The following is a 26,113-nucleotide window of genomic DNA, read 5'->3' as shown; positions in this document are numbered from 1 at the left end:
ATTGTCGGCACCACTGCTCATGGTTTGGTTGACTGACGACAAGATCCTTTTACAACCGCACACCGGCACAAAACAAAACAACGGGAGCTTCGTCAGCCAAAGATATGCAGAAAAAGCTTGGCTTCTGTTTGGGTGCGCACAGATGAAGAGAGGCCAGAAGGCAAGTTTTGACGACGGAACGCAAAGAAGGGGAAAAGTGACACGACGTTCTGGTCCGGGAAACATCACCTGTTTCATCACGCGAAAAAGCACGACATCCCCCAAAAAGGCTTCACTCTCCCAAATCCGGTTGGCCTTTTTGACTGTGAGTCCGGATCGTCATTACGTGTCTTTTTTCGGACACAGCAGCTGGTGTCGCAGCAAACGACAAATACCGCCATCCGCCGGAAAACATGGGCTTTGTGGATCTCTCAATGTGTCGTAGTCACAGTACTTTATGGACAATTCTTCCGTGATTATAACGTTTTTAGTAATTTTTAACGGTTGTTGTCATCGACGCGGCGTAAACCGAGCAAGTCCGTGACTCAATGTGAACGAGTCTCACTGTCAGCTTTCGCTCGACAGTGAGTAGACGATGATGCGGCAAGAGACCGACACGAAAAGGAAAGAACCACACTATTAGAAAAAGCTAGGCGAACAATTTTCTATGGGTCACAGATTATGCTGGCCCAAATGTTTTCGGTTTAGGCCTTCTCAAAGACAGCGATGAGCGTCCGCTCGCTATCGGAATTGGCCATGGCGTGAATGACACGGTAGGCGATCCTAATATTTTCCTTGGGAAACATAGCCAGGGCCATTTCATGTAAGTGCGAGCCCGCGGATTCTTCAATGATGTTTACGTGCCGCTGTACACTACCAATACTCTTAAAGGGTAGCTTCATGGTCACGACCCATACGCTGGGCAAGGTCCAACAAGGCGGTTTCCCAGTCAACGTTTTCATTTTCCGAAAGAGTTCCATGTATAATTCGGACGCATCACACACGACCATACTGTACGGACCATGCGCTTGTAGGTTGGCGTTTTCCAAGGTCGTGGCCAAGTGGGTCACGTGCGACAATTTTCGAACACGGTCGGCCAGGGCGGCGGGGTCTACGGCCACTACCTTTGGTAATTGCGCCAGATGCACCAATACCTGCGTCCATCCACCAGGCGACGCGCCCAAGTCCAGTCCGGCTCCTTGATCCAAACACAGCCGCTCGCGCTCGGACGATAAGTAGTCGTGCCAGACTTGCTCCAGCTTGTAGTAAGCCCGGGATAGTGGCGCGTCATCCGTAACAACGGGGCCCGAGCGAGATTGCTTCTGCTCGGCGCCTGTCTTGTGATTGCAAATGCGCACTTCCAGCTCCCTGGAGGCCTCCTGGTTCAAACGAATCATCATGCTCGCTTTGTGCTTGTCGCGACTTTCCAATCCCCAGTACACTTGAAAGCTCGCCGAAGATTGCTCTGGCTCTTTCAGAAAAATCACATATAGGCGATGTGAACACTTGGATGCCGACATAGTCATAGCTACGGGTCCGTCAAACGGCCCTTCCACGGAAACCGACGATGATCGGTGTGAGTTAGAATTTTCGCAAGTGGCACATGCTTCCTGCAATTGGAGACAAAGAGGCTCCAGATACTCGCGGGGGTGAACATCAATGCGTAAAGCTTGTTGTAATTGTTGATTGTCTTGATCGCCCTGCTGGGGAAAACTGCCAAACCCATTTTCGGACAGTGTCGTCCAAAGATGTTGCCCCATGACATCACTTGTCGTCATATCGTTAATCTTCATCTGGTGAGAAATACGTGCGACCCAGGACACATTTTGTCGCGCCATGGGAGGTAATTGCGTGCAGGGTCGGACCGTCTGCTGAAGTAGCAAAAGTACGTATCCACGTCGGGCTCGACTCACACCGGTCAATTCAGTGGTGTCCAATAGTACACATCTATTACTTTCGGGTTGGGTCTCTCTTCCGCCTTTCGGGGGTCTCGTATCTTGTTGCTCCTCGTCCGCGTTTAATGTAAGCTTCCGCTTCGTTCCGATGGATGGGTTGCTGCAACTGAACGCTGTCTGCCAATCCGGCATATTCACAGGTCTGTTCAGTACAAAGTCTCGTACTCGGTCTTGGTAGAGTTTATGCACCAATACGGCGAAGGTATCCTCGGGCAAGCATGTCGGTTCTTTTGTCCGCGAGTTGCTCATGACGGCGACGAACTAACATTAATATAGCAGCCTGACTTCTGACTCTTATCAAGAACTGTGACGAGCATTTCTACAAAACAGTGTGCTGCAGAAGTCTGGTCCATGGTCCAAGCCGAGACCCATTCCAACTGCCGAAAACACGGCATTTTGATTTCATTTGTGGTGGTATTGAATGGGAAAATGTGGGCGCGTGTGCTCTTGACAGCAGTTGACAGGGAAATCCTACGACGGATGGACGCAAACAAATCAGAAGAGACCGAGATCCACCCAATCAACAGCGTTGTCGTTACACCTACATTCTTGCGTTGCTCACATTTCGGGGTTTGCCTGCTAGCTAGAGGCAACAAAGTCATTTACCAAGATGAAGATTAGCTATTCTATCAAACCCAGCCACTCGCAGACAAGTCTCAAGCCCGTTACTTCAGAGTGGTATCATATTATGGCCAGCAATAAACGCCACCAAAAAGGAAAGCTGTGCCAAATTCAAAATAAATTCACTCGCCACCTCCAGCAAAACAGTAATGCGTAACAAAATATGGAAGCCCGATAGAACTAACCCAGGACCAAGGTATTGTTCGGATTACTCGCCTTTTCCGAATGATACTTGTTGGAAAGCGTATCGTACGCTTGCACCAGTCGCTGCACCGTGTCCTGCAGCGATTTCTTTTCGGGAACACTGTCGTCCAGTTCCTCAATCAAGTCAATCAAACAGCGCGAACTGAAGTATTTGTTGCGCTTGCGATACGAGTTAACGCCCCACAACTCGTGCATGGTGTTAATGTCGTGCGGAATACCTTGCGCAGTGGTGACGGAGTAGGGAAAAAAGTAGTAGATGGTGTGAAAGCCGGCCCACAGAATACTGGACACGCACATGCAGCAGGGCTCGTGAGTGGCCAAAAAGACAGATGATTGTGCCGCTGCTCCGCGTTCCGAGGCTGGTACAATTTTGGACCATTCATAAATAACTTTGACTTCGCCGTGAAACAAGGGACAGGTAGTCTCCGAATTGGTACCGGCTAGGACGGTGCCAAAGTTGGCGTCCAGGACGGCCGCACCGAATACTTTGTTCCCCTTTGCGACACCTTGCTCCGTCACCGGTAGTACATCCTTTTCGATCACGGCCAGCATTTGAGCAATTTGCTCAACGGTGGCCGTGAGTTCTGGCTTTTTCGAAGCTTCGTCCAGGACCACACCTAAGACCGGAGATTCTTCGCCCTGGTCGTTCTGAGTACTCATCCTGGGAGATAACGCGTGCTGCTGCAATGGATCGATCAACAAGAAACCTCAAAGCCTGCCGTGATCGTCTGGAGCGAAACACAGCCAGTAGAGCGGAATGGAGCCAAGCAGCGTTTGCGTTGCCTCAATTGTGTCAGGAACCGACTGCCCAAAGTTCCGCTTTTTCGGACCGCAGTGTCAAAAAAGAATATCCAGGTCCGTTTCGTGAGAAGTTGCGAATCAATGTATTCGCGGATCCTCTGCAAAAGAACACACACAGTTCGCTGCCATGCAGACAAGGAGAACCAATACAAACGAAAGGTTTCCAAGTCACGAAATTGCAGTGCGTCACAGTCAGTCAGTCCGTGCCCTCGATGCCGCATCGACTCTCGTGAGGATACTTTCCATCACGTGTTTGTGAGTGTCCCTATAGAGGTTTCCGGAAAGTAACTACAATTGCAGAGAAAGACACCACAAGTTTGCGATATACTCAGTTGTGGATGCTTAGGATCCACATACGTTGAAGGAAAAGATAAATATGGGATGCACACAGGCCAAAGCAGCGACGGGAGTCGACTCGGCTGAGCTTGCATCTACCTCCAACACCACGGCTAGAACGACGAGTACGAATCTCAGTGCCGTCTCGTCCGGTACACCACGTGTCGTAGGAAGACGTATACGGCGATCCAAAACGCCGCGTTCGGACGCATCCACGGCCAAACCAGAGAGTACGGCGAGCACAATTCGCGACGATACCAGCATCTTTTTGCAAACACTCAGTGCCTACTTTGATTGTCGCAAACAGCTCAAGGCCGAAGCAGATCGCATCGATGCAAAAGGCAAGCTTCGAACATTGCGCGTCTCCGCCAACGTCCGGCAGTACGTACACAAACGTCACAAGAGCAGTGCCAACACTAGTGGTTCCCTTTCAATATCCCGTCAGCAACATGACATACAAGGCCAATCCGTAAAGAATGTGCAAGACTTACTCGACGCTGCCGCATTCGCCACACCCCATTTCAAACGTTTCTTGAATAAGCTCGTCGACGGTGTAGAGGATGTCCGACGATCCCAAGTCCTTATCGCTCCTGCCAAACAAGCCGCACGGATCAACGAAAAAGCTGTGAACGATTACAGTGAGCGCGAACCGAATCCCGCGGAATCCTGGGTCTACGACGTCACCCGGGCGAGCTTGATTTGTACCTCAGCCCGGCAAATGCGTCGCGTGGCGAAGTGGCTCCACCAAAATTCCCAGATTGTGGTTGCCAAGAACCGCTTTAAGAATCCGACCATTAGCGGATATCGGGATATACTCTTTGTTGTCAAAATTTACGTCCCGGCCAAAGACAAGTTGCACTCGTATTTTGACCATATGTGCGAACTACAGATCCACCACAAGCGCATTTGGGGTCTGAATCATAAGCTCGAATCCCACAAACACTACGAGTTTTTTCGGGCTTACTTTCGTGGTAATGACGAAGAGTCCGTTGGAAAGCGCCTGGAAGACTTGGAAGCCATAAACGCCAAAGGACGTTTAGACGAATCAGTACTTGAGCAAGTTTTAGAATCGTACGATGGCTGGCGGATGCGGCGACTCGCCCGCTTGTTTTACGAACACCTCCCGGAATACGAGTTGGCATTAATGTTGCTGTACCAGGCTCGGGACTTGGCAATTATTGAGGATGGGGACGACCACATCCATGTTGCCGCTATCCAAAACAATATTGGCTATGTACTCGGCCAACGTAAGGAGGATTACGACGCAGCTTTGGAACACTACCTGTTAGCCTTGCGGATCATAGAACGTCACGGGGGCATAGTTCATCCCGAAACAGCTTCGGCGTATAGCAACATTGGGAATACTTTGAATCAAAGGGGAAGGGGGGAATACCTCTCAGCCTTTCTGCATCATGAAAGGGCATTGATCATTCGTCGACATGTTTTAGGAAAAAAACACGCCGATACCGCATCGTCCTATGCAAGTATTGGAAATGTCCTTCACTCTGTAAACAACTTGAAGGGCTCCATGAAGAACCATCGATTGGCTCTAAAAATCCGATTGTCTGTGCTGGGACGGCGACATCCGTGTACCGCGTCATCGTTTCATAGCATAGGAACTCTACTACACAGTCAGAAAAAAACGCAAGATGCTTTGGACCACCATCAGCAAGCTCTAGAAATTCGTATTGAGGTACTAGGTCAAAGACATCCCGAAACAGCATCATCCTACTACAACATCGGTGAATTATTTCTCCTCTTACAAACCGACAACGAACACGAGAGTCTGGCCAACCAGAACAAAGCTCTCGATTTCCACAAGCTTGCGCTGGAAATCCGTCAAGCCGTTCTTGGAAATGACCATCCGTATACGCAAGAATCTATTTTGTCGGTCGAGACTCTCCAGGCACGTCACAGTCAATTCGCCCATGAACAAGCCCAGTTAGCGTGAAAGCTGCTGCGTCTAGAAGAGAAAAGGGCTGTAAAAACACACGATTTTCCTTTGAGGAAGACTGTGGACGAAGATGCAAATGTTGGAAGCAGAGTTTGATTTAGGGTAGTACTCTAACTGTGAGTCATCGTCGAGCAACAGCGAGGAAAGTGATATAAAGGGTATATAATCACAGCTCTGAGGTATCTTTGAGCACCGAGCAAGGACAGAAGTTAGTCCCACACCGACATAGCCCAGGGTGATAAAGTGCTCCAACGGAAGTCATACATCGCGAGTCAACTTAATTCACATTAGCGGGAAAGGATCTTACCACCACGCGGCTCGGACGATGATGGAATAACGAAAAGCTGTCTTGATTGCAAGAGAGTTCCCTGGTATCATCTTTAATGCAAGGAATATGCCAAATTTCACTTTCTCGTTAGACAGAGCGCTCAAGGTTCAGGTGTGGCGATTAACGAGAATGCTGACGAACGGCCTTGAACATGCTGAAATACAATTCTCCCTCGCTGCGGAGGACATGACTACAACTTCACTTGATTCGCTCCACCAGCATTTCAAATAACTAAAATTAGTTTATCCATAAGAAAACCATAAATAGGTCAAATACGCAAACTCGGAGCCCCATAAGCACCGCGTAAAGACAACGCCTCGTTTGGTGGATTCAAAACGTGGAGCTCCGAGACACAAGATAACCAAAAATGAATCCGACACCAAATTTAGGCTGAAATTTCGTTCTTTTGATATTCAATATCCTTCTTGTCGCTGTCGTACTCGTCTAAGGGAGCAGCGGCACCGTCTTCGCTTTCGTTACTTTCTTCTTCAGACAACTTCTTGGTCTCATCATACATGACAACGCCTCCGTCTTCAGGAAGGATGGCGTTCAAAAACATCGCCACGACAGTTCCTACACAATATCCTGTAGACAAGAAAATAGACGCACCGTTGCGGAGACCCTTCATGGTATCGGAGCATTCGGAGCATCGCCAGAAATTGGCGGTGTAGCTACTGCCGCGCATATCTTGGAAGGCAAACGGCCACACCGTGACACCGACACCAATGGCCAAACTCAAAGCCATGATGAATTTAACACGACGAGAGTGAAGGTCCAGCGTGGCGGAAAGAGCAATCCCAGAGACTAGCACATTGGCGAAAAGGAAAATGGTCATGCCTCCAATAACACAATCCGGGATACTTGTAATGATACCGGATATCTTGGAGAAAACACCCATCATGATAAGCCTAAGAAATGAAAGCAGAGTGTCAGCAATATTAACCGAAAATGAATCTCACGTCTTCAGTACTGAAAGCAACTACGCACCAAAAAGCGGCTCCATACCCAGCACGGCGAGAAGCGCACTTTGTGAGAGCAATCACACCGTTGTTCTGAGAAAAGGTCGTATTGGGCATGCTAGTAAAGAGTCCAGAGATAATGCTGCAGATACTGTCCGACGTAAGACCTCCCTGCAAACTCTCATTGAAAGATTGCGAGTCCATGCTGATTCCGGAGACTTCGAAGACTGCAGAAATATCACCGACGGTCTCGACTGTTGTAACCAAGTACGCAATGAGGAGAGGAATTACGGCGGGACCATATAGTCCGAGCGGAAAGGTCTCAACCCATAAAAACGTAATGGCCTTCGCATCGGAAATCTTACTCGTATCGACGTAGTTGGAGCCTTCGTAGTCGGTAACACCGGCAATCAGGTATCCAAACAGCAGGGCAATGATGACGTTGCAGTTCCTTAAAAGAACGTCGAAGTAACAAAAGCTTAGACCATGTCCTCAATACGTACTCGCAGCGTCAATAAGAGAAAACTTACTTCATGAAGACCGATCCAAACAACTCAATAAAGACCAAAAACACCATGACTGAAAACCCCAAGCCAATCAACTCCCGAGAGCCGTATCCCAACTGGACATCTCCCGCATCACAGGTGGGAAAAGGAGGAGGGAAAGTCAAGTTTTGACCCGTGATTTGCGAATGTTCCTTCCACACCATATCAGCGCACACGGCACCACCTCCCCAGTACTTCATACCAGTTCCGATTAAGGCAACCCCAATCAGAATTACAGTAATCGCGGTAACCATCGGCGGGAAGATGCGCTTGATATACTTGAGGGGCATCACCGAAAAGCCGAGTTCGAGCAGCCCGCAGAGCATGGAGGTACCCAACATTTTTCCGTACGCCGTACGTCCGTCAATGCCACTCGCCGTCATTTGGCGAATGGCAATCTCGAAAATGGGCAAGAAGGTAAAGGAGGTGCCCATGACAGAGAGGACTCCACTTCCAACAAAAAGCTGGCGTCCGAAATACTTCTCCGATCCGGGGATGGGAAACTTGGATAGCTGGATAAGCGTGCACAGACCGGAGGTAATGAGAGCGGCAGCGATCGCGTACTGCTGAAGCTCTACACACGCGAAGCACACGGAGAACTTGAAAATGACAAACGGGACCGTGATGAGACCGCCCACCATAGCAAAGGCGTGCTGTAATCCCATAATAAGCGTGAGGAAGATGGGGATCTTCTCATCTGCACGATGGAGTAGGCAAGAAAAAGACGTCAGATGATCGATATGTTGATGGTGAAGGAAAACGGCACCAAAGTGAAAAGCTTTTGGACAAGACAAACGCTAGACGAGCTCCTCTACTGCTCCGTCTTCCACCGTTGCCGAAAGAATCAGCTAGAGAACAAAGTTACAACATCCAACGAGCAGCACAACAAATCGTGTTGCACAGCGTGCTCCGTCTAGACGTACCGACCGAGTAAAAGTTCACCTTTTGCTTCTCGCCTCTCGAGAACGGGTTGTTGAAGAGGCACATCTGCGAATAGTTGTAGCGATCGCCTTCGCCGATGAAAATCTCCTTCATGCGACCCATGATGCTTCACACAAGAGCGGAATTCTTGTTGCAACTCTTGCACAAGTAAAAGGATTGAATACTCTTGAGTACTTTACACGACGACTTGCCAACCGTTAGGAAAGCAGACCAACAATTAGTATCGTGTATAAAATATCGTTGCACTGCGATGAAATTATGCAGAACGAAAATTTATGGCAGATGGGAAAAGAAAAAGTAGCAGATAATCCGTTCTTCATTCCGTAGTGGAGAGAAGAAAGATATCGGGCTGGAGTGGCGGAAAACTTTGACACTGGCACCTCCCAATCATTGCTGTACCGGGCTTCAGGCAAGCCAATCTACGACACTTCTACTGCTGGGAATCCCACTCCAGAACACAACTTCCCAATCTGATAAGGGAAGTTGATCACAACGCTGCAGCGTTCACGAACTCATCACTTAACGATGAAAAACGAATGATATCAAGTAAAGCATAACTAGCTCAGAAATAGAGAAAAGCGAAGTTGTCGCAAAATATACTATTTTAACGGTAATCGACCGCTGGCTCAGCTTCCCCGATAATCTTCAGAACTTACGAATGCGGAATCGACACACCTCGAAATGATTGGCTATCGATGGTACTATTTTAGTTTTGATTTGTCCCAACTCCATCTGTCGTTCCGGTTTTCTTTCATAAATAGCCGCCTACCCACCGTCAATTCCGATTCCCATTTGTCCGTTTCGCCACGTACGGGGACGCCGTTTATCTCCGTAATATTCTCACAGTTAGTCAATTTCGTCAGATACTGACAAGAGAAGCAGCATCTGTTACCATGATTTTTTTGTCCGAAGAACCTCATCGAAACATAGCACAGAATTATAAGTTGGCACTCCGGTATAAAGTATGTCAAGGCTCGAAACGACTTGGACAACGAACTATTGCCGCACGTCTGTCATCCGTTATAGCACTGTACCGAAGCATACACCGCACGAGTAGACACCGGAGAAGCGGCCCCAGACCCGGAGTTGACAATACCACGTGCTTTCGTTGTGTCCGAACGACACATCCAGATCGACTGCCTGTGACTGTCAGTCGATACAATTGATGTTACATCAGTTTCAAGAATGAGAATCATCACGTGATCACACATCAAAAAACGCACAGGGTAACAAGAGCGGATACGAACCGTGGACTTCACTGTCGCTCCATCGACTCCAAACGGTGATGGATAGCAACCTCACAAACTCACAAACCGAATCAACAGTAAATCAATCAATCGATAAATATTACCTAACTTTCTTGAAACTGGCGGCATTACGCATCCTGCACGCCATCATGTGCATCGTCGCTTGTGGTGTCAACATTCACGCCTCGTACGCCTTGATTCTCGTTACGAATCGCGACGAGTTCTACGCACGACCCTCGAGACCAGCGCACGTTTGGTCCGATGGAGCGCTCGTCGCTGGCTTGGACGATCAGTCTTGTGGTAGCTGGCTAGCAGCGCGCGTTGGTTCATCCCGAGTTGCTGTCGTGACGAATCACCGCAGCGGTCCGAAGGAATTCGAAGACAAGCACTCTCGCGGCGATCTGGTCGTCGACTTTTGTCAACGCGACCGAAGCGACATCGAACTGTCCGCTGCCGAGTATTGTCGAAGCGTACATGCGCACGGTGAGGATTACAACGGCTTCAATTTACTCGCGTACGATGGCAATCAATTGTGTCACGTGTCCAACCGACACCCAAAAAGTGATCCGCAACAAGTGCACGTTCTAGAACCGGGGAGGGTGTACGGGCTTTGCAATGGATTGTTGGACACGCCCTGGCCTAAAACAGAGCGTCTGAAATCTTTGTTGGAGAAAACAGTACGTTTAGAAGCCAAGGAAACTTGGAATCACGACGACCTGTTAAATCTGTTGCACGATACCCAAATGCCGAGAGACGAGCACTTGCCGGATACGAACGTGGGGATAGAGCTGGAACGACTTTTGGCGCCCATCTTCATCCAGAACGACGAATTTGGCTACGGCACGGTCTGCAGTACTGTCGTTACAATTACGCACGATGGGCAAATGGAACTTACCGAGTATACGTACGGTGTGGGAGCCCGGCAGGAAGGTAAGGTGCACATGTCTTGGAATATTTGGGATGAGAACTGCCAGAATGGCAATAAAAATGCCAACCAAAGTACAAACGCTACACCAGGTAGCAGGGTCGATGGCCGACCACTTACAAGTCAGTCTGATCTGCTGCCCCGCAAAATTTGATTATAGATTTATACATAGAAATATTGCCTCTCTCTAAAGCCGTGCTCCTCCAGCACGTTTCTACTTCCGTTGACTTTGACTCGTAAGACGATATTGCTCGAGGTAGAAACCAGAAGCAACGGGGAAAGCGGTTGTTAATCGTGAGGGTATGGAATTGCTGTAGATTTACGCTACTCGTAAAAGTTCCAGTTGATCATCGAGATTGTCTTCCCGGATGAATACCAAAATATTCGCTGCGTTGGTTTCGGTCCAAACGTCAGCGGGGCTACCGCCGGCGGATAGCGGCACGACGGCCACAATGGCGTTCACGTCGCTAAACAGCACGTGCAAGGGTGCAGTCCGCGTATTCTCCGTTTTCCCGGCCAACACTTCCTTGCCGGTGCCGTCAATCATACTGTCCCAGGAAATCGTCCAGGCCGTGGCCGTATTGTCCGCGACGCTGCCTTCCAGTTTCGAAAATCCCTGGAGTGTGTTCTTGACGTTGGGGAAGGGTCCCAAAATACGAATGACTTCGAGCATTTCGACGCGATTGCGTCCGGGCAGAGACAGATAGACTTCCTGCAATCGAGCGAGCGGCACCTTGTGCAGTCCAGTGCCTATGTGACAGACGGCATCGTCCGATCCCACCCAGGCGAGTCGATAGTCCTGACGGGCGGCCCCGGCCGTGAGGGTCCGCAAATTGGTACTTTCGAGATTACACAATTCTCGGGTCCGCTCGAGTATTTCCGGAATCCCGGCCTTGCGCTCGAGTGCTTGGTTGATCTGTTGGACGGCAGCCTTGACTGCAGCGTCCCGGGCTTCTTCTTGCAGTGTCCGCGTCGATTGTTTCTCCCTCCGTCGAGATTTTTGGTTGACGGTCGGGTCGGGAAGAGTCGCGGACGACTCGCCGTCTACCCCGGCTTCCGGAGACACCGTAGTGCTGGTACTAGCGTTGGCGGGAGAAGTAGTCGACGCGGCCCAGGCAGCCAGATCCGGAGACACGTTGGTGTTGGCCTTTTTGGCAGAGGGTTGCTTGGGGGAGGGTTTCGTTGGCGTTGTCGTTTTCTGGCGTTTGGACGGTTTCGACTCGAGCAGATCTTGGGCATCGACGATCGAACCCAATCGACCTCGACGGGCCTTGGCGTGGAGTGCGAAGGAAGGCCCGGTGGGACGATGCGGGATACGTGCCGCCAGGATACCGCCACGGCGACTCTGTAACGGGAAACCCCACGCCGTCGTCGTGACGGACGCCACGACGGCAATCATCCCACCGAGCAGGAAGGAACCGCTCGGCAACGACCGAGTCTTCTTCATGAGGCGTGTTCTATTGTATTCTAAATCTGTGGAAGGGTAGATGATGAATTGGACTGGTAGAGAAACGTTTGTTGCCCGTCAAAGTCCGATCGGTCGTCCCTTCCCATGCTTTTACGGTATATCATATACGGGAGGCTCCTCTACGAAGAGAGAAGAATCGTGCCTGTGTGAGTGTGAGTAGGAGTGACGCGGACTTGTCAGTCCCATTGTTTGTGGGAACCATGGATTGCTGACGCGAGGGACCCGGGGACGCTACTACGTACGGATCGGTCCTTCCGTTGCGGATACCACCACACGATGTAATTGTGTTTGCAGAGTTCCGTATTCCTATGATATTTCAAACCGGGTCCCGCTCCGAAAAAAATCCTCTTCGGCGTTGTACGTATTTTACCCCCGCGGGTGTCCCGCGTTGGGGATGAATGTCGGAACGAACACGACAGGCACGACCAACCAACACACGGGACACAAGAACACGAACACCTTGCCATAAACAACAAGACAGACACACGACGTCTATAACAAACAACAACACGACAAAAAACACTTCCCGGTGACTGCGTTCCGCCGAACAACGAGAGACCCGTGTACTTTTTTCTTGATTAACTGCAATGCTTTGGAGGTATTTCTCTGTTTCATGATTCCACTCTTCCCTATTCGTGCGTGTGTTGGACCAGTCCTTTGATCAAGTTCGACCGACTCTCTCGGTAGTACTGGCCGGGGCGCTGCAACCTCCCCTCCTCTCTCTTTGTGCCACCGTTTTTTCTCTGGCACCCCACCACGATGACGCGGTGGCGGTCACCGCCTACGGCACCAACGACGCGACGGACTCGTGTCACTCGCCATGCCTCCAAAGTCACGTCGTTATCATCAATGCCAACCACCGCCGGACGGAATCGTCACGAACTCGTACACAATTTACTGTCCGTACCGAGTCGTCGGACGGAACGAACGGACGGACCCTCACGCAGGTACCCGTACGTGCGGATTCTGGTGCGGTTGGTATTGTTACTGGGATTGACCAGTATCGTGTCACTCGTGACACTCGGGAACCGTGTGCAACAGAATGTGCGTCTGGCCGAAGAAATCCGTCGACAACAGCAGCAACAGCAGTTTGCGACACTCCCTGGACTCCGCTGGGATGGATCCACCACTGTCCAGGCCGCCGTGCCTCGGTCTCCGACCGTATTGTGGAGTTTTCCCGATTCCGGTTCCCCGTACGTAGCCACAAAACTCGCATTGTGTATACAATCTCGGCTCGGCTTGGACGTAGACGGACTGCCGTGTGTGTATGTGTGTGTGTGTGTTTTGCGTTGGAATGCACCACTGACTCGAATGGTTTTCTTTTGTATTTCTTTCATTTTCGTTTCAACAGATTGGTATTGGATCTATTGACCGCCTTATCCTCGTCGATACTACCGGTAATCGATCCAGTGAACAGTCAATCCAACGACCCATGGCGGCCTACTAGCGGTCTCGTCAACAGTCCAGCAGTAGTAGTCACCACCAACACTACCGGCGAGGACGGGGACTCGACGCCGGATGCCTCCACCAGGACGCAGCAATCGGACGATCACTGCCAGTTTGAAACCCGCTTTTTGCTCAAATGCGGTCGACCAATTGTCGTCCACGAACGTCCGGTTCGTCTAAAGGTAACAACCACGAGCGACACCGCCCACGAATTGGAATGGAACCGGGCCGTACACTTGGTACGCAGTCCCTGGACCACCTTGGCCGCCAAGTTGCAAAGTTGGCTCGACAACGATGATGCGTTAAAATCGTCATTGTCGCACAACAACAACAACAACAACAATACGTCCACGATCGTACGGCACAACGTGACCCACGCGCCGCGCGACGTCTTTCGCGAGTCCTTTTGTCCCACGGTCGATCCGCCGCCCACTACGAATGCCACCTTGAGACCCGTCCCTTGCGAAGCATGGTTCCGTTCCTACATTGCCTGGCACAACCAAGCTTTGGACGTGGCGCAAGTTTTGCACACGGAAACGTTCCTCCTGCGTATGGAAACACTCTTATTACCACAAAGTAGCAAACCAGAAGCATCCCCGCGCCGGACGATCGATGAATTGCGACAATTTTTTCGTTTGCCCCCTTCGTCCATTTTTCGAAAAGCCGCCGAAACCGTACTGGTGGAACAACCACGAGAGCCGACGGACCCACCGAACGTCTGGTCGTTTTGGACTGTGCCGGAACGACAACACCTACATCAACTGTATGAACAAAGTGCGTCCGCCGAGACACGCGTACTCTTGGATCGATATCTCGTCACTTTGTCTTTAGAGACTCTACCACTAGATTTAAAAAATGAGACAGTATAGAAAGTTTTGGTTATATTATCTACACAACGACGGCCCCCTCTAATTCTTCTTGTACACTGGCGGGGATGTGCGACGCAACTTTCGCCACGTACATGGTCCGGTCCGGTACAACGTCGTGCGCATCCGCAGCTGACGGATCGGCCGGTCGTGGAGTCAATTGCCGTGGGGGTGCCACCACCGCTGATTGGTCATTGGACGCCGCGTTCACGTACGAATCCGCCACTGCTTTGGCGGCCAATTGTCCCGAAAGAATGGCCCCCTCCATACTAGCCAAGTATTTTTGACTGGAAAAGTCACCGGCACAGAAAAAGTTGGATATCGGAGATTTTTGGGTGGGTCGGGCTGCTTCCATTCCCGGCAAGGTTTCGTATACGGAGGTGGGTGTGCGCACGAGGGTAAACTTGGTAACCGCCGCCAAACTACCGTCAGCCTTGATTTCTTGGGGAAATAGTCGTTCCAGTTCGAGCATGGTCGCTTGTAAGATTTCGTCATCCGACTTGGTCATGTACTTGGCGGCCGGGGCCAAGACCAATTCCAGCATGGACACGTGCTTGCTAGCATATCCCTCGCATGCTTCGCTCATGTCAGCATAGACGGACAGTAATGGCGATCGACTGAAAATCAAATTGTCGACGGTTGACAGTTTCCGATCGAACCAAAGATGCAAATTCATCACCGGTACGCCGCGCAGTTTTTGCATTCGTTGAAAGTACTCCATTTTGCGCCACGGTTCGGGAGTCAGTTTTTTCAAGGCGTCTACCGGCATGGCGTTAACGTACGCATCACCCGAAACGACTTCGCCGCCCTTGAGCAACAATCCAGCGACTGAATCGTTTTCGTCCAGGTTGGTGAGAATGCGTTTGACCGGAACATTGGTGCGGACGAGTCCACCACGAGCTTCGATGTACTCCTTCAACGGCTCACACAGTCGCTCCGTTGGGCTACCGTCCAGAAAGGCAATACGAGAACCATTAGTTTCTTGCAAAAATCTGTTCAAGGCAATCAATACGCATTGCATCGAGAGTTGTTCGGGTCCGATGAAACCAAGCGCTACAACAAGGAGAGACAGATTGGTGAGCAATGTCTCGATTCAATAGTATTCCAAAGAGGTACTCGAACGTCCATGTTCGCACCTTTCGACATGGCCAGAAAAACTTCATCGGTCACGGATTGTGGAATCCCCCGTTGCTCCATCCACTGTTGTACCGTCACGTGTTCCTGACTCTCCACGTAAGTTTGACCCTGCAAATAGGCCGGGATCAAACCAATACCGAGTCGAATTTTTTCCGGCCAAGTCAACATATCGGTACAGGACAGAATGGCTACCGCCGCGTTGAGCGGTGCCGGTAACGGCGGAAAGTCAAAGACGCTAAACTCCCTCGTGGGCCGACCCGGTTTGGCAAAAAGCATTTGGTGCGGTTTCCACTGGAGGCGGTCGGCAATCTTAAGTTCGTCAAACAACGTGAGAGCATTAGGGTAGGCGCCAAAGAAAACGTGCAAACCGGTTTCGGTGACATCCCCGTCAGTGTCTCTCCACGCCGCGACTTTTCCGCCGAGCAAGCTGCGCGCTTCCAGAACGATGGGTCGGTGTCCCGCATCGACCAGATGTTTGGCGGTGGACAGTCCGGCCAATCCACCACCCACGACGATAACTTGCAAAGGCTTGTCTGGTCGTGCCAGCTTTTTTAAATACTCGACATTGGCTTGGGCTTCGAGATGCGAGCCGACGCTAGAGAAGTCAGGCGCTTGAACAATAGAAAGCGACGATTGTGCTTTCGCTATTCGGTGAAACGGCACATTCGTATTCGGAGCAAAGGCTTCTGCCCACGCATTCCAGCAACTTAAGACTGCCACCGAGAACACAAGCTTCATTTTGATGGTTTATGTCGACCTCTTACTGATTGTGGGGTAAGCGATTTCTTCTCACTGTCAAACTTGTCATCCTTATAGACACACATAGTCAGAGCATGAATTCCAATATGGATGAGCTGTTGAAAAAAGGCACAGCTATGAGACAACGTAGGCTGTCCGGACACGACCGAAAAGGTCCCGGCTGACGTCTCATATCAAGAAAGCAAGGAACAGGGAGGTAGTAATGTACAATCCGACATCTTTAAGAGTAGACTGTAAAACAAACATACGCTATGAATGGAATTCACAATCAGGATCTCTCTAGTTTCTATTTCCGATAAAGTCTAGAAATGAAGATAAGCCGGGGTTTATGTTGACGTTCTCTTTACAGAAAGTTACTGACTGCGCCTTCACTAGTTCCCCGACAACCTCATTGTCTCGCGTGTTTCATGCCCTCTTGTCATTGCATTAACGTGGCCTAAGCGGATACTGGGTGCAATTCCGATTCGGATTTGAGCACGTGGTTGCCGTTGTCTTGCTCGATCTTGTAGGCAGGGTTGTCTTCGTCCGCATTCCGCGTGATTTCCGTTCCCTTGATGGTCAACGTCACTTTCTCCGTGTAGATTTCGACAACCTCGCCTTGGGCGGTGCCACTCCCCCAGTTCCACTCCACGTTCGTGCCTTTGTCAAATGCTGTCATTTTGGTTGTTCCAGATTGTTAATACAGATTCAGTGGAGTGCGAGTTTTTGTGAGGATGACGGCTGTGAGCACCGAATTTTAAATCGTGACTACCTGAAGACACACTACTCTACAATACTCGATTCCCATCTTTTTTCTTCCATTGGTGTCAAATTTGAACGAAGCTTTCCTGAGTAAGTCATGCAAAATCCTAGTCAATCATGGGATATAAGATCAATAGAATTTCTAAGTGTATTACTCTACGAATCAAACATTACCAAGCCTGTATTGATATCTTTCTTGGCAAACGGAACGGCACTAGGTTTGGTAAAAGTCTGTACTTTCGCAGCCGCCAAGTCAAGAATCGTTACTTCCTCTGGCGAAAGATTCCAATCCAACGCACCGTAGTTGGATTGAATCTGATTGACACTCCGAGCACCAGGGATCGGAATGCTGTTCTTGGCACGAGTCCAGTTGAGGGCGACTTGGGCGGTATTGGCATTCGGGTGTCCCGCCGCCACATCCTTCATGGTAGCCAAGAGATTTTCGTAATCCGGCGTACTCAAAAGACTTGTGTAGACACTCTTACGCGGTCCCTTGGGTGGATCCGATTCCTTGGTGTACTTGCCCGTTAAGAAGCCCAAAGCCAGCGGTGAATAGGAAAGGACTTTTATTCCAAGGTCGTCGCAAGCTTGCATCAGACCATTTTGGAGTGGATAGGGGTAAAGTAAGCTGAGCTGAATTTGATTAGTAGCGAGCTGTATACCGCGCTTCTCCAAGGCCGTGTGGCAAGCTCGGACCGCGTCTACACCGTAGTTAGACACGCCAACAGCCTTCACGAGGCCCTTTTCGTAGGCCGTGGCCAAGCCATCCCAATATTCCTCGTTGGACCAGCCGTTCGGGAAGTGAATCTGGTACAAGTCAATCGGACGTCCGAGTCTCTTCAAAGAAGCTTCACAAGCTTTCACAACGTCTTGCGATTTGGTGCGGAAAGGCAGGGCAGCGAATTTGGTCGCGACCTGAATTTTAGATTGGTCGTAAGGCTTGCTAAAACCACCTATCAAAGATTCAGAACGCCCCAAGCCGTACAGCTCGGCCGTATCTAGCAGTGTGGTTTTTGATTTGGAGTTTTGAATGGCGTAGTCAAAAACCTGCCGGAGCTCTTCGTCGTTCTTCTTGTCGTAGCCCCAAAAGAGAGAATCGCCCCAAGCCCAAGCACCGAGACCCATAGGGGGGAGGTCCACGGCACCACCGAGAGATGCGGCACGAGCATTGCTTGCAGGGAATGAGAAACCGGTAGCTAGCGCTGGAATGGTAGCCGCACTGTGTTTTACCCGCTCAAAGAATTGTCGTCGCGAGGTATCGCTGTTAGTCTGAATCGCATGATTTTCTCGCTCTGACAGGAAACGAGTAGTGACGAACTTTGTGGTGAAGGATGCTGGATTCAGATGCGAAACGAAAGCCAATGCTCCATGGTGAAGTCCTAAAAAGAATGTGACAGACAGGAAAGCGTGCATTCTTCTGATTTGAGTCTCCGGACCAATTTTAGTGATATCAGATGGACCAACCGTAAAGCCAACTTTGTCGGTAGAACGCTGGATTGACAGTCGACGATGGAACGGATCATGATCCTAAAAACCATCATAGTCACTGACTCACAGATAAACCTCACAGTCAGTCAAATACCACTTCGTGACTGAAACTTGCTTTTCCTCCGAGGTCGGAACATTATTCCATCTAACTGCAAGGATGGTCACGCTAAGCCTAATTAAGCAAAGGTAGTGACTACGATTGTAAACCAGTAACAACCTGAATTGTAATATGCGAAATATAGTTTTATTTGGTTGCGTAGATCTGATGTGATGCCGATTGTTGAGCAACTGCTCATGTTTCTTGTGTCGCCATTGCTACCGAAGCATTGTTCACTTAGTATATCTGTATATGAACCAGCTCATACCACTGGAATACTAAAATTGCTCCCAATGTGAATCGGTGTCGTCTGCAACTCGTTGGCAGCATTACGGACATGCTCCGGGTGCTGTCGAAGCACGTGGTACAAGCATCCGAGGTGATCCGACACGGAATTGAGAGATTCCACAAAGGCCGGGCGTTGGTGGCAATCGTGGCCAGCCCGGTTGAGGCGAATGTAAAAGTCCAAGGCCCGGTGCCAGTCAGTATTTTCCGACGCCTCGGGAATATGAAATTCGTCCACGTCTGTCAAAACAAAATGTGAACAGGAAGAAAGATCAAGTGAGACTAATTTTGCTTCGTGCACGGTAGTCGCATCCCTCTCAAATTCACGTACATCGCTCAGCGTAACCTTCCAGCTCCAAATTAGTCAGGACTCGATTGTGCTGCATCGCCTCAGCCAACTTCCGTCCACCACCTTCGGTTACGACTACACCGGACAAGTCGATCGAAGTCAAAGTTTTGTTGTGTGGAAGCATGCCGGCAAACGTGTATAAGGCGTCGTCGCTGAAATAGTTGCTCTTGATGTCCAGTGATTTAAGTACCCGGTTGCTGTGCCGCAACTCATCCGCCATGGCGTCCGTGTGATCGTCCGTCAAGCCCAAATTCTCGAGATAAAGAGTGTGTATGGAGGTGGACGTCAGGAGCAAGTGCATCGCTTCAGGCGAAACGACAGCTTCCCGACATTTTCCACCCTGACACCGCAAACTGAGGCACTGCAAAGTTTCGTGCTCGGCCAGGCCCATCACATAAACGTCCATTGCGGCCCAGGGCAGATCGTGGGGTAGGGAAATCGTGATGCGTTCCAACATGGGTAGTTGACGAATAGCACCGGCCAGTGTGGGGCGAAAGTCGGAAAAATCCCAGAGCATGAGTACCTTGAGTTGCTCCGCCCGGAGGAGTGCATTTGCCAAGATTTCTTCTGTGAAAACGTGGTTATCGGCCTTGAACACGAAGAGTTCCTCAAGCCGCGGCAGGCAACAAATGGCATCCACCAATTCTTCGAGATGAATCCTTGTCCACACTTGCTGCAAACCACTGGCGGATAAATGCACGGTCTTCACCACGCTGTTCGCGCGCAGGGAGTGCAGAAAGTCCATTTTGCGATACAAGGAGAAGTCTTTGAAAGTCGCAGACGTCACATCGAGACGGGTTAGTGACGGATCGTTCGTCCGTAAGCGCTCGTTGACCGACGGTTCGACGGCACGAGCGGACAAAACTTCCTCCTCCGTTTTGTCGGTCGTTGGCATCATTAACTCCATGGTTCAGGAGAGTGGAGTTTTTACTCAAATGTCAGTATTGTGATTGAGTGTCTGCCGCACTTCCGATCACCGTCAAGGGCATTTCGGTCTTTCCTGTCAACACGGTGTGTCAACTTGCAGACGGGGGAAGGGGCTTCTCAATGAGGAATGACCCCCGAAACGTGACAGTGAGGACGGCGTCAACAATTTGTCGATCGGGACTTGAATTATTTATGTCTTTGAGTGGTTCGGATATTATGTATCGGATTGCAATCATCGAAACAGTCATCATAAAAATGGATAGAGATACATATTATCTATAAATAAATGAGACAAGAGCGTTTCGGCTCGATGGTCGGCTAGTCGGCACATTAACGGATCGTGGCTTAACGTGCAAGCGCAACGGTTCGAGCACGGCCGTTCTCAGCTTTGGGGCATAGCTGCTGTTTCGAATCATTGTCGAGAGTATCAAACTCAAGCTGTAGGTTACCGTAAACAAAAACTCGATCGCTGCTGAGGGATACGAACCATGTCGGAGCCCCGTAGTCGGAGTGTGACCGCTTGGAATGTGAATCAGACCCGAGGCAAGGCCAGTCGCTTGTTCGTGCTTGTGGTGTGCTGGATCGTCTCGTTCGCGATCTGGGAGTTGGCCAAGAGCTTTCACGCGACGAGTGTGGCTTCAATCAACTCCGCTACTAGCACCACTCGCGAGAAGATCAAACAGCTTATCGTACGAAATGAGACGGTGACAAGTACCGTAGCGAATACGTTGATCGCGGAGCCGCAGTATCATGCATCGTCACTCGGTCCCAATGCTTCAATGCCTACAACCCTGCACAACGAGACAGCCGACGACAATTTCAGCGACAGTCAGCGCAATCAGTCGGGTATACACGCCGTCATGTTTTCGAAGTACCCAGCTCCTATTGTGTCTGAGGATGACATTCGTCAAGCGCACATGTTTGTCGAAAACCGAAAGTCCGCGTACAACACGCTCCAACTAGACTATCGTTGGCAGCTACGTGGCGTAGGATATCTGTACACGACGCTGCGTATGGTATTATTGGCAACTTTGGCACCGTCAAATCCCTTTGTCGGTCGCAAACAGCGCATTGTGATCCAAAATGTCTTCAATCAGACGTATACGCAAACAGAATGTGAAAAGCTGACGCTCTGGGTCCGAGTGAACGGACCCGAGATCTTTGCAGGAGCCGCCCAGGCTGTACAACCTACGAGTGGGACGAGTTGCTACTGGACTTTCGAGTACGACTTGAATGTACCAGGAAGCTACAGTGTGGATGTCAAGGTCTTGTTGTGGAACGGACAAGCCCCGATCGGAGGTACCCAGGATGGTCAATGCGACGCCTCCGAAGGTGCACCGACCAGTAGCACTGTTCAACAGTTTGGTCCTCGCCACGATGGCTTTCAAGGCTTCAAGATGTACTCCGTAACGCCCATGTGTTGCGAAGTTTGTACACGAACTCCCTACTGTCAGTACTGGTCTACGCCTTTTCAGCGCCTCCCCGAACCGTCCAGGTTCATCAATGGGTGTGAGCTCTTTTTTGGACCCGACGCGCCCGACACGGTCATTCCAAAGTCTCACTTGTGGCCGCCACTGAACTCGTCCCGTACCTTGCCGCCTTTGCGCTACAGACGGCGCACAAGCCAAATTGTTGCCCGCCACGGACGACCGCATACCAATCCTACCTCTTACTTTCTAGGTTGTGGTTGGAGTTTCTGGTTCACCTTGGACTTTCCCTGTGTGAATGCCGACTCGGATGATCGCGTGTTTACTATGCAACCCACATTTATCGCAAGTCTTCCACTAGCAGAGAACACGGCGATTCCTGTAAAAACGCCCACCGACGACTTACCCCTTTGCACACAGGCAGACGAACAATTTACAGACGTGCCCAACGGGCGCTGGGTCCGGGAGTTTTGGCCGGACACAGAATCGTGTCCTCAGCCTATGATCATTGTGGCACCGAAAAGGAAAGAATTTCCCATTGTTGCCTCTGATCCAGCGTATCCACACTGCTGGCATAGAGAGGACATGACCAAAATAGGCGTAAGTTGTACCGAAATGAATTGCCGCTTCTTGAATCAAACGTCTATTTGGAAAAGTTCGTTGCACCAGGAAACACGTTTCAACGGAGTCTGGCGACCCTATTCTTGCCGCTATCTTGAGTTTACTGATGAAGAGTTGCAGAATTGTATGAGCGAACGCAAGATTGCCACTATCAGGAGTGAAGGATTCTCAGTTGCAGAGTATATTCAAGAGTTTGTGGATCACCGCTTGAGAAATATCACGTTGTACAACGATACCCGAGATCCCACAGCTATGAATGTTGTGTACGATACGCTTTCTTTGCTACATCACAATGGACCAGATGGTCATATGCCAGAAGCTGTGGCAAAAAAAAGCAATGTGTCGTATAATGAGGAGCACTACTGGGTTACCGGATTCTTTTTGTCGAGCGAACGAGAAGTGGTACGCGAAAGACTGTGTCGACTTCCTCTTCCTCACTAGGCTAGAAGGTATTGTTCGCTGACATTTTTGTTTGGTTGCCTTTCCCAGCACACACATGTTTCTCGAATGGATCGTTACAACCGCCTTTTGCCACAATTAATCGAACCGAAAGGATTGAAAATGATCAATGCGTTCGATATGACTGCAGGTACGGTCTGCTTGAGCGTCATTCTCTACACTATCTTTTTTACTCCTCGAAAACCTCAACATTCTATGGCCTCTAACACGTGTTTAACCGTAGCCTTTACTTATGATAGCGCAACTCAGATGGACGGAATGCACATGATTGGCCCACCCATGAAAATGCTTGTCACCAAGCTTTTCCATCACCTATGCTCCGGAATAGTTCCAGGTAGTACTGTGTAAAGCGTGAGGAGGAAAATGGCAAAAGACGCTTGGACTCCAGTGCCATTCGATTACTTCTCCCTCTGGGGGGGCAAGCCAATGATAGGGTAGATCTCGAGACTAGGTGGATAGTACTTGAATTCATCCATGACGTCGATCCCGTAAGTTTTGAGAGTATTCGCGCAACCCTGCGGCTGATACATGCTGTAGTATCCTTGCAGTAACTCGATTTCCTCCATGTCGATGCATCCGGACACGGAAACAAAATTGGTGTATCCAGCACCGCCGAACGGCTGCAGATGCTGCCGGCCACCCGGTCCGTGCTCTCGACAAACAACATCGGGATCAAAAACTCCGGTATCGGTTCGTAAGCAGACAGCCGACGACGCTTCGCCGTCACTGAGATAGACCACGCCGCCCGTACGGACGGGATTGGGACCACGTTCAATTGACATGCCGGCCGACACAATCAATTGAACGTCCACCAAGTTATCGTTGTCAATAGCGCCCCGTGGATTTTGAGCTTGTATGCTACGCCAGAGTGACCCCATCCGATGATCGAGACATATTTCTACGCCAATTCGCAAACCATCCAACTCAATTACATTGCCTTCCACGAGTACTGTGTTACGGTTCTGCAGGGTTTGTTGCAAAAACGAGAGTTCGGAGGCGTCCGCGTAGTCTCGTAGATTGGCCTTTACTGGGTTGGGCAGAGTTGTGCGGGACAAGAAATCGGCGCCACTAATGTAGCGCTTCTGTAGCAGATACTGATGTTTGTGTCCTGTACCACCCTTGTAAATGGGCGCAAAGTTGGAGTAGAGCACGCTGTCGGCGGTTACATTCTCGATTTCCCAAAAGCCCTTGCCGGGGTCGTCCAGCGATTCGGCCACGAGGACAGTTCCAAATACAAACAGATAATCTTGAAAGGCGGGTTTGGCAATGAATTTTCGAATTCGATCGGCCATACGAACTAGCAAGCCGTCGTTTTCTTGACCTTCTCGATCGATCATTTGGTAGCTAGAGTAGGCTCCGTTCGGTCCTCGCAAAAAGAACTCGGGCATGGCAAAAATCTTGAGCACCGACGGAGAAGAGTCGATTTCTGGGTCCTCGTCAAAGGCATCTTGCTCCAATCGTTGTAGGACGCGTTCCACGATAGCGACTCGATGCAAAATGTCCTCGCTGATATTTTTGGCGTTGCCCAGGTAACACGAGTTCGTGTCGGGATCGACGTGACGACCTTCACATTCCCCATGTGCTTGCAACCCGCCGAGGGTGTTGATGGTGAAACTGATAAATTGCGTCGCTGTGTACTCGTGAGTTTGGTATTCGTCCAGGTACATTGTAAAGTTGTTACGAAGGGAGTGGGAGGAAGAAGCCCCATTTCCTGAGGGGGTTCTGATGGAATGCCGACGCATCCACCAAACAACGCCTCCAGCGCCAGAAACAATTAACACGGTTGCCGCCAGCATCGACCGATAGGAAAATGCTCTCGGTAAGTTTCGGGCATTTCCATTCCCATTTTGTACCAGAGGATCCGTCTCAGTAGGGACCATGGTGAGGCTTTCTACAAAAACAACTAATAGTAACCGGTGTAAAGCTAACGTTGTGGTAGGATCTGGACGGAAAAGATTCATTGTCGTGCACGACGTCAAAACATACGGCGAAACATACAAATTCGAAACGCCTGGAACGACCTCACTGACAGTGAGATATGTGTACGACCGTAATCTATACATATCAAGACATTTGCAAGATGTTTTGCACCCTATCACGGTTCAATCGCATCGTGACATTTTGCTCCTGTCTGTCACACACGGTCGCGCCACTTTTACATGACCGAGAGACTAGCGAGGGACCGTCGACGCTTTTATTAGCCTTGCTCGCGTTGATGGAAAGAGCCTCGTTGCTCACGTTCACTGCAGTTGCAATACGCGACACTTTTTCGGAGAAACGTGTCGTTTTGACAGTAAACAACAATCTTACGACTTCGCGGTCAATTGTCCATTACGAACGCAGACGATAGTAGAACAAACTTGCCTGTGATTTGCTTCAATCATAATGTTAGAAGCAGGCGTGGAATGAAACAAGGAAGCAGGTCTTTTGGCGTTTTAAGTTGCAAGGAAATGGAACTAAAACCGGTTTCGTTTGACAGTGCTCGAGTCTTTTGTTCATGGAGTCTACGTGCGGCAGTTTTGCTGTTAATAGGACTTTGTGATCGTACAACAGCTGCCTTCCAGTCCACGACAGCGCCACGTTTTGACAGATTTGCCGAACAGCTACTCGGCGAATGGAAGCACAACCCCACAACGGAAAGAACGGACACGTGTTCGACCGCATGTTGTAACTTTGGTACCGTGGAAGAAGTCATGCGTAGTTGTGGAGGGGCGGTGCAAGGGATACGGGAAGTGGCGGTTTCCAACAACTTGGAAGGCTTGTACTTGAATCGTGCCAACGATGGATTCGTGTACTGGAACGACGGCACCTACTCGTTTGGACCAACCTATTTGCAACCTTTCGAAAGATCCCAGTTCTCCACTAGTCTCGCCCTCAGCAAGTCATATCGAGCTTTATCTGCGCTCACTTTGGTACGTGATGACAGCCAGAGGATAGCGATGGAGGGTTGGCAAGTCCACTGTTTATCCAGACCTGTGCAGCAGCCAAATTCGAAACTAGAGGTGGTTCCAACCGCCGTCGAATCCGGAAACAAGCTATTGATTGTTTGGCATTCGCAAATTCGCGGACGCATGCCCTGCCCCTGTCAGCCATGGATGCTCCCGTGTGTCCAATGGTGTATAAAGGAAACGGAAGGCGCGACCAAAGAACCCTCGTTTGAGGGAGAAGTACGCGAATCGGAATCCAAGGTTGTACAAGCTTGGGCGCACGCTAGGCACGTAACGGATGGCGGAATTGAGTTTTCCAC

General features: G+C 50.1%; 10 protein-coding genes across 10 annotated transcripts; 2 read left to right on the top strand and 8 right to left on the bottom strand.

Moving 5' to 3' along the window:
* Positions 1–683: 683 nt before the first annotated feature.
* PHATRDRAFT_49783 (predicted protein) lies at positions 684–2,264 on the bottom strand (the record flags this gene model as incomplete). The annotated part of the gene is made up of 1 exon (XM_002184480.1): positions 684–2,264. The coding sequence occupies exon 1, from the start codon at positions 2,181–2,183 to the stop codon at positions 684–686; it is 1,500 nt and encodes a 499-aa protein (XP_002184516.1). The 5' UTR covers positions 2,184–2,264.
* A 236-nt stretch (positions 2,265–2,500) lies between these two features.
* On the bottom strand, positions 2,501–3,539 carry PHATRDRAFT_49782 (predicted protein). Its single transcript, XM_002184479.1, has one exon. The coding sequence runs from the start codon at positions 3,417–3,419 to the stop codon at positions 2,736–2,738; it is 684 nt and encodes a 227-aa protein (XP_002184515.1). The 5' UTR covers positions 3,420–3,539; the 3' UTR covers positions 2,501–2,735.
* Positions 3,540–3,879: 340 nt separating this feature from the next.
* On the top strand, positions 3,880–5,598 carry PHATRDRAFT_49781 (predicted protein). The gene is made up of 2 exons (XM_002184558.1): positions 3,880–5,143; positions 5,274–5,598. The coding sequence occupies exons 1-2, from the start codon at positions 3,937–3,939 to the stop codon at positions 5,321–5,323; spliced, it is 1,257 nt and encodes a 418-aa protein (XP_002184594.1). The 5' UTR covers positions 3,880–3,936; the 3' UTR covers positions 5,324–5,598.
* A 965-nt stretch (positions 5,599–6,563) lies between these two features.
* Positions 6,564–8,726, bottom strand: PHATRDRAFT_52619 (purine permease; the record flags this gene model as incomplete). Its single annotated transcript, XM_002184478.2, has 4 exons — positions 6,564–7,078; positions 7,155–7,588; positions 7,668–8,379; positions 8,606–8,726. The coding sequence occupies 4 exons, from the start codon at positions 8,724–8,726 to the stop codon at positions 6,564–6,566; spliced, it is 1,782 nt and encodes a 593-aa protein (XP_002184514.1).
* Positions 8,727–11,091: 2,365 nt separating this feature from the next.
* Positions 11,092–12,291, bottom strand: PHATRDRAFT_49779 (predicted protein). The gene has a single exon (XM_002184477.1). It carries the CDS (start codon positions 12,241–12,243, stop codon positions 11,116–11,118), a length of 1,128 nt encoding a protein of 375 aa, XP_002184513.1. The 5' UTR covers positions 12,244–12,291; the 3' UTR covers positions 11,092–11,115.
* Positions 12,292–14,598: 2,307 nt separating this feature from the next.
* Positions 14,599–16,654, bottom strand: PDS2 (phytoene desaturase; the record flags this gene model as incomplete). The annotated part of the gene is made up of 2 exons (XM_002184476.1): positions 15,713–16,654; positions 14,599–15,629 (listed from the first exon to the last, which is right to left on the bottom strand). The coding sequence occupies exons 1-2, from the start codon at positions 16,449–16,451 to the stop codon at positions 14,599–14,601; spliced, it is 1,770 nt and encodes a 589-aa protein (XP_002184512.1). The 5' UTR covers positions 16,452–16,654.
* Positions 16,655–17,369: 715 nt separating this feature from the next.
* On the bottom strand, positions 17,370–18,677 carry PHATRDRAFT_49777 (predicted protein; the record flags this gene model as incomplete). Its single annotated transcript, XM_002184475.1, has 1 exon — positions 17,370–18,677. Exon 1 carries the CDS (start codon positions 18,624–18,626, stop codon positions 17,370–17,372), a length of 1,257 nt encoding a protein of 418 aa, XP_002184511.1. The 5' UTR covers positions 18,627–18,677.
* Positions 18,678–18,927: 250 nt separating this feature from the next.
* Positions 18,928–20,462, bottom strand: PHATRDRAFT_49776 (predicted protein). Its single transcript, XM_002184474.1, has 2 exons — positions 19,415–20,462; positions 18,928–19,323 (listed from the first exon to the last, which is right to left on the bottom strand). The coding sequence occupies exons 1-2, from the start codon at positions 20,337–20,339 to the stop codon at positions 19,061–19,063; spliced, it is 1,188 nt and encodes a 395-aa protein (XP_002184510.1). The 5' UTR covers positions 20,340–20,462; the 3' UTR covers positions 18,928–19,060.
* A 313-nt stretch (positions 20,463–20,775) lies between these two features.
* PHATRDRAFT_49775 (predicted protein) lies at positions 20,776–21,872 on the top strand (the record flags this gene model as incomplete). Its single annotated transcript, XM_002184557.1, has 2 exons — positions 20,776–21,808; positions 21,835–21,872. Exons 1-2 carry the CDS (start codon positions 20,848–20,850, stop codon positions 21,870–21,872), a joined length of 999 nt encoding a protein of 332 aa, XP_002184593.1. The 5' UTR covers positions 20,776–20,847.
* Positions 21,873–23,264: 1,392 nt separating this feature from the next.
* PHATRDRAFT_49774 (predicted protein) lies at positions 23,265–24,832 on the bottom strand (the record flags this gene model as incomplete). Its single annotated transcript, XM_002184473.1, has 1 exon — positions 23,265–24,832. The coding sequence occupies exon 1, from the start codon at positions 24,825–24,827 to the stop codon at positions 23,265–23,267; it is 1,563 nt and encodes a 520-aa protein (XP_002184509.1). The 5' UTR covers positions 24,828–24,832.
* Between the last annotated feature and the right edge of the window lie 1,281 nt (positions 24,833–26,113).

The sequence above is a fragment of the Phaeodactylum tricornutum genome, chromosome 24 (genome assembly GCF_000150955.2).
Source record: "Phaeodactylum tricornutum CCAP 1055/1 chromosome 24, whole genome shotgun sequence".
Taxonomy (NCBI): domain Eukaryota; phylum Bacillariophyta; class Bacillariophyceae; order Surirellales; family Neidiaceae; genus Phaeodactylum; species Phaeodactylum tricornutum.
Note: the sequence above shows the minus strand (reverse complement) of the source record. Positions and strands in the feature narration are given on the sequence as shown.

Excerpts from the sequence above, each read along its gene's own strand:
- PHATRDRAFT_49781 (XM_002184558.1), top strand. The coding sequence starts at position 3,937 with ATGGGATGCACACAGGCCAAAGCAGCGACGGGAGTCGACTCGGCTGAG. Across the intron at positions 5,144-5,273 it reads TGGCTATGTACTCGGCCAAC|GGGAAGGGGGGAATACCTCT; the intron begins GTAAGGAGGATT and ends TTTGAATCAAAG.
- PHATRDRAFT_49779 (XM_002184477.1), bottom strand. The coding sequence starts at position 12,243 with ATGAAGAAGACTCGGTCGTTGCCGAGCGGTTCCTTCCTGCTCGGTGGG.
- PHATRDRAFT_49776 (XM_002184474.1), bottom strand. The coding sequence starts at position 20,339 with ATGGAGTTAATGATGCCAACGACCGACAAAACGGAGGAGGAAGTTTTG. Across the intron at positions 19,324-19,414 it reads GGAAGGTTACGCTGAGCGAT|ACGTGGACGAATTTCATATT; the intron begins GTACGTGAATTT and ends TTGTTTTGACAG.
- PHATRDRAFT_49782 (XM_002184479.1), bottom strand. The coding sequence starts at position 3,419 with ATGAGTACTCAGAACGACCAGGGCGAAGAATCTCCGGTCTTAGGTGTG.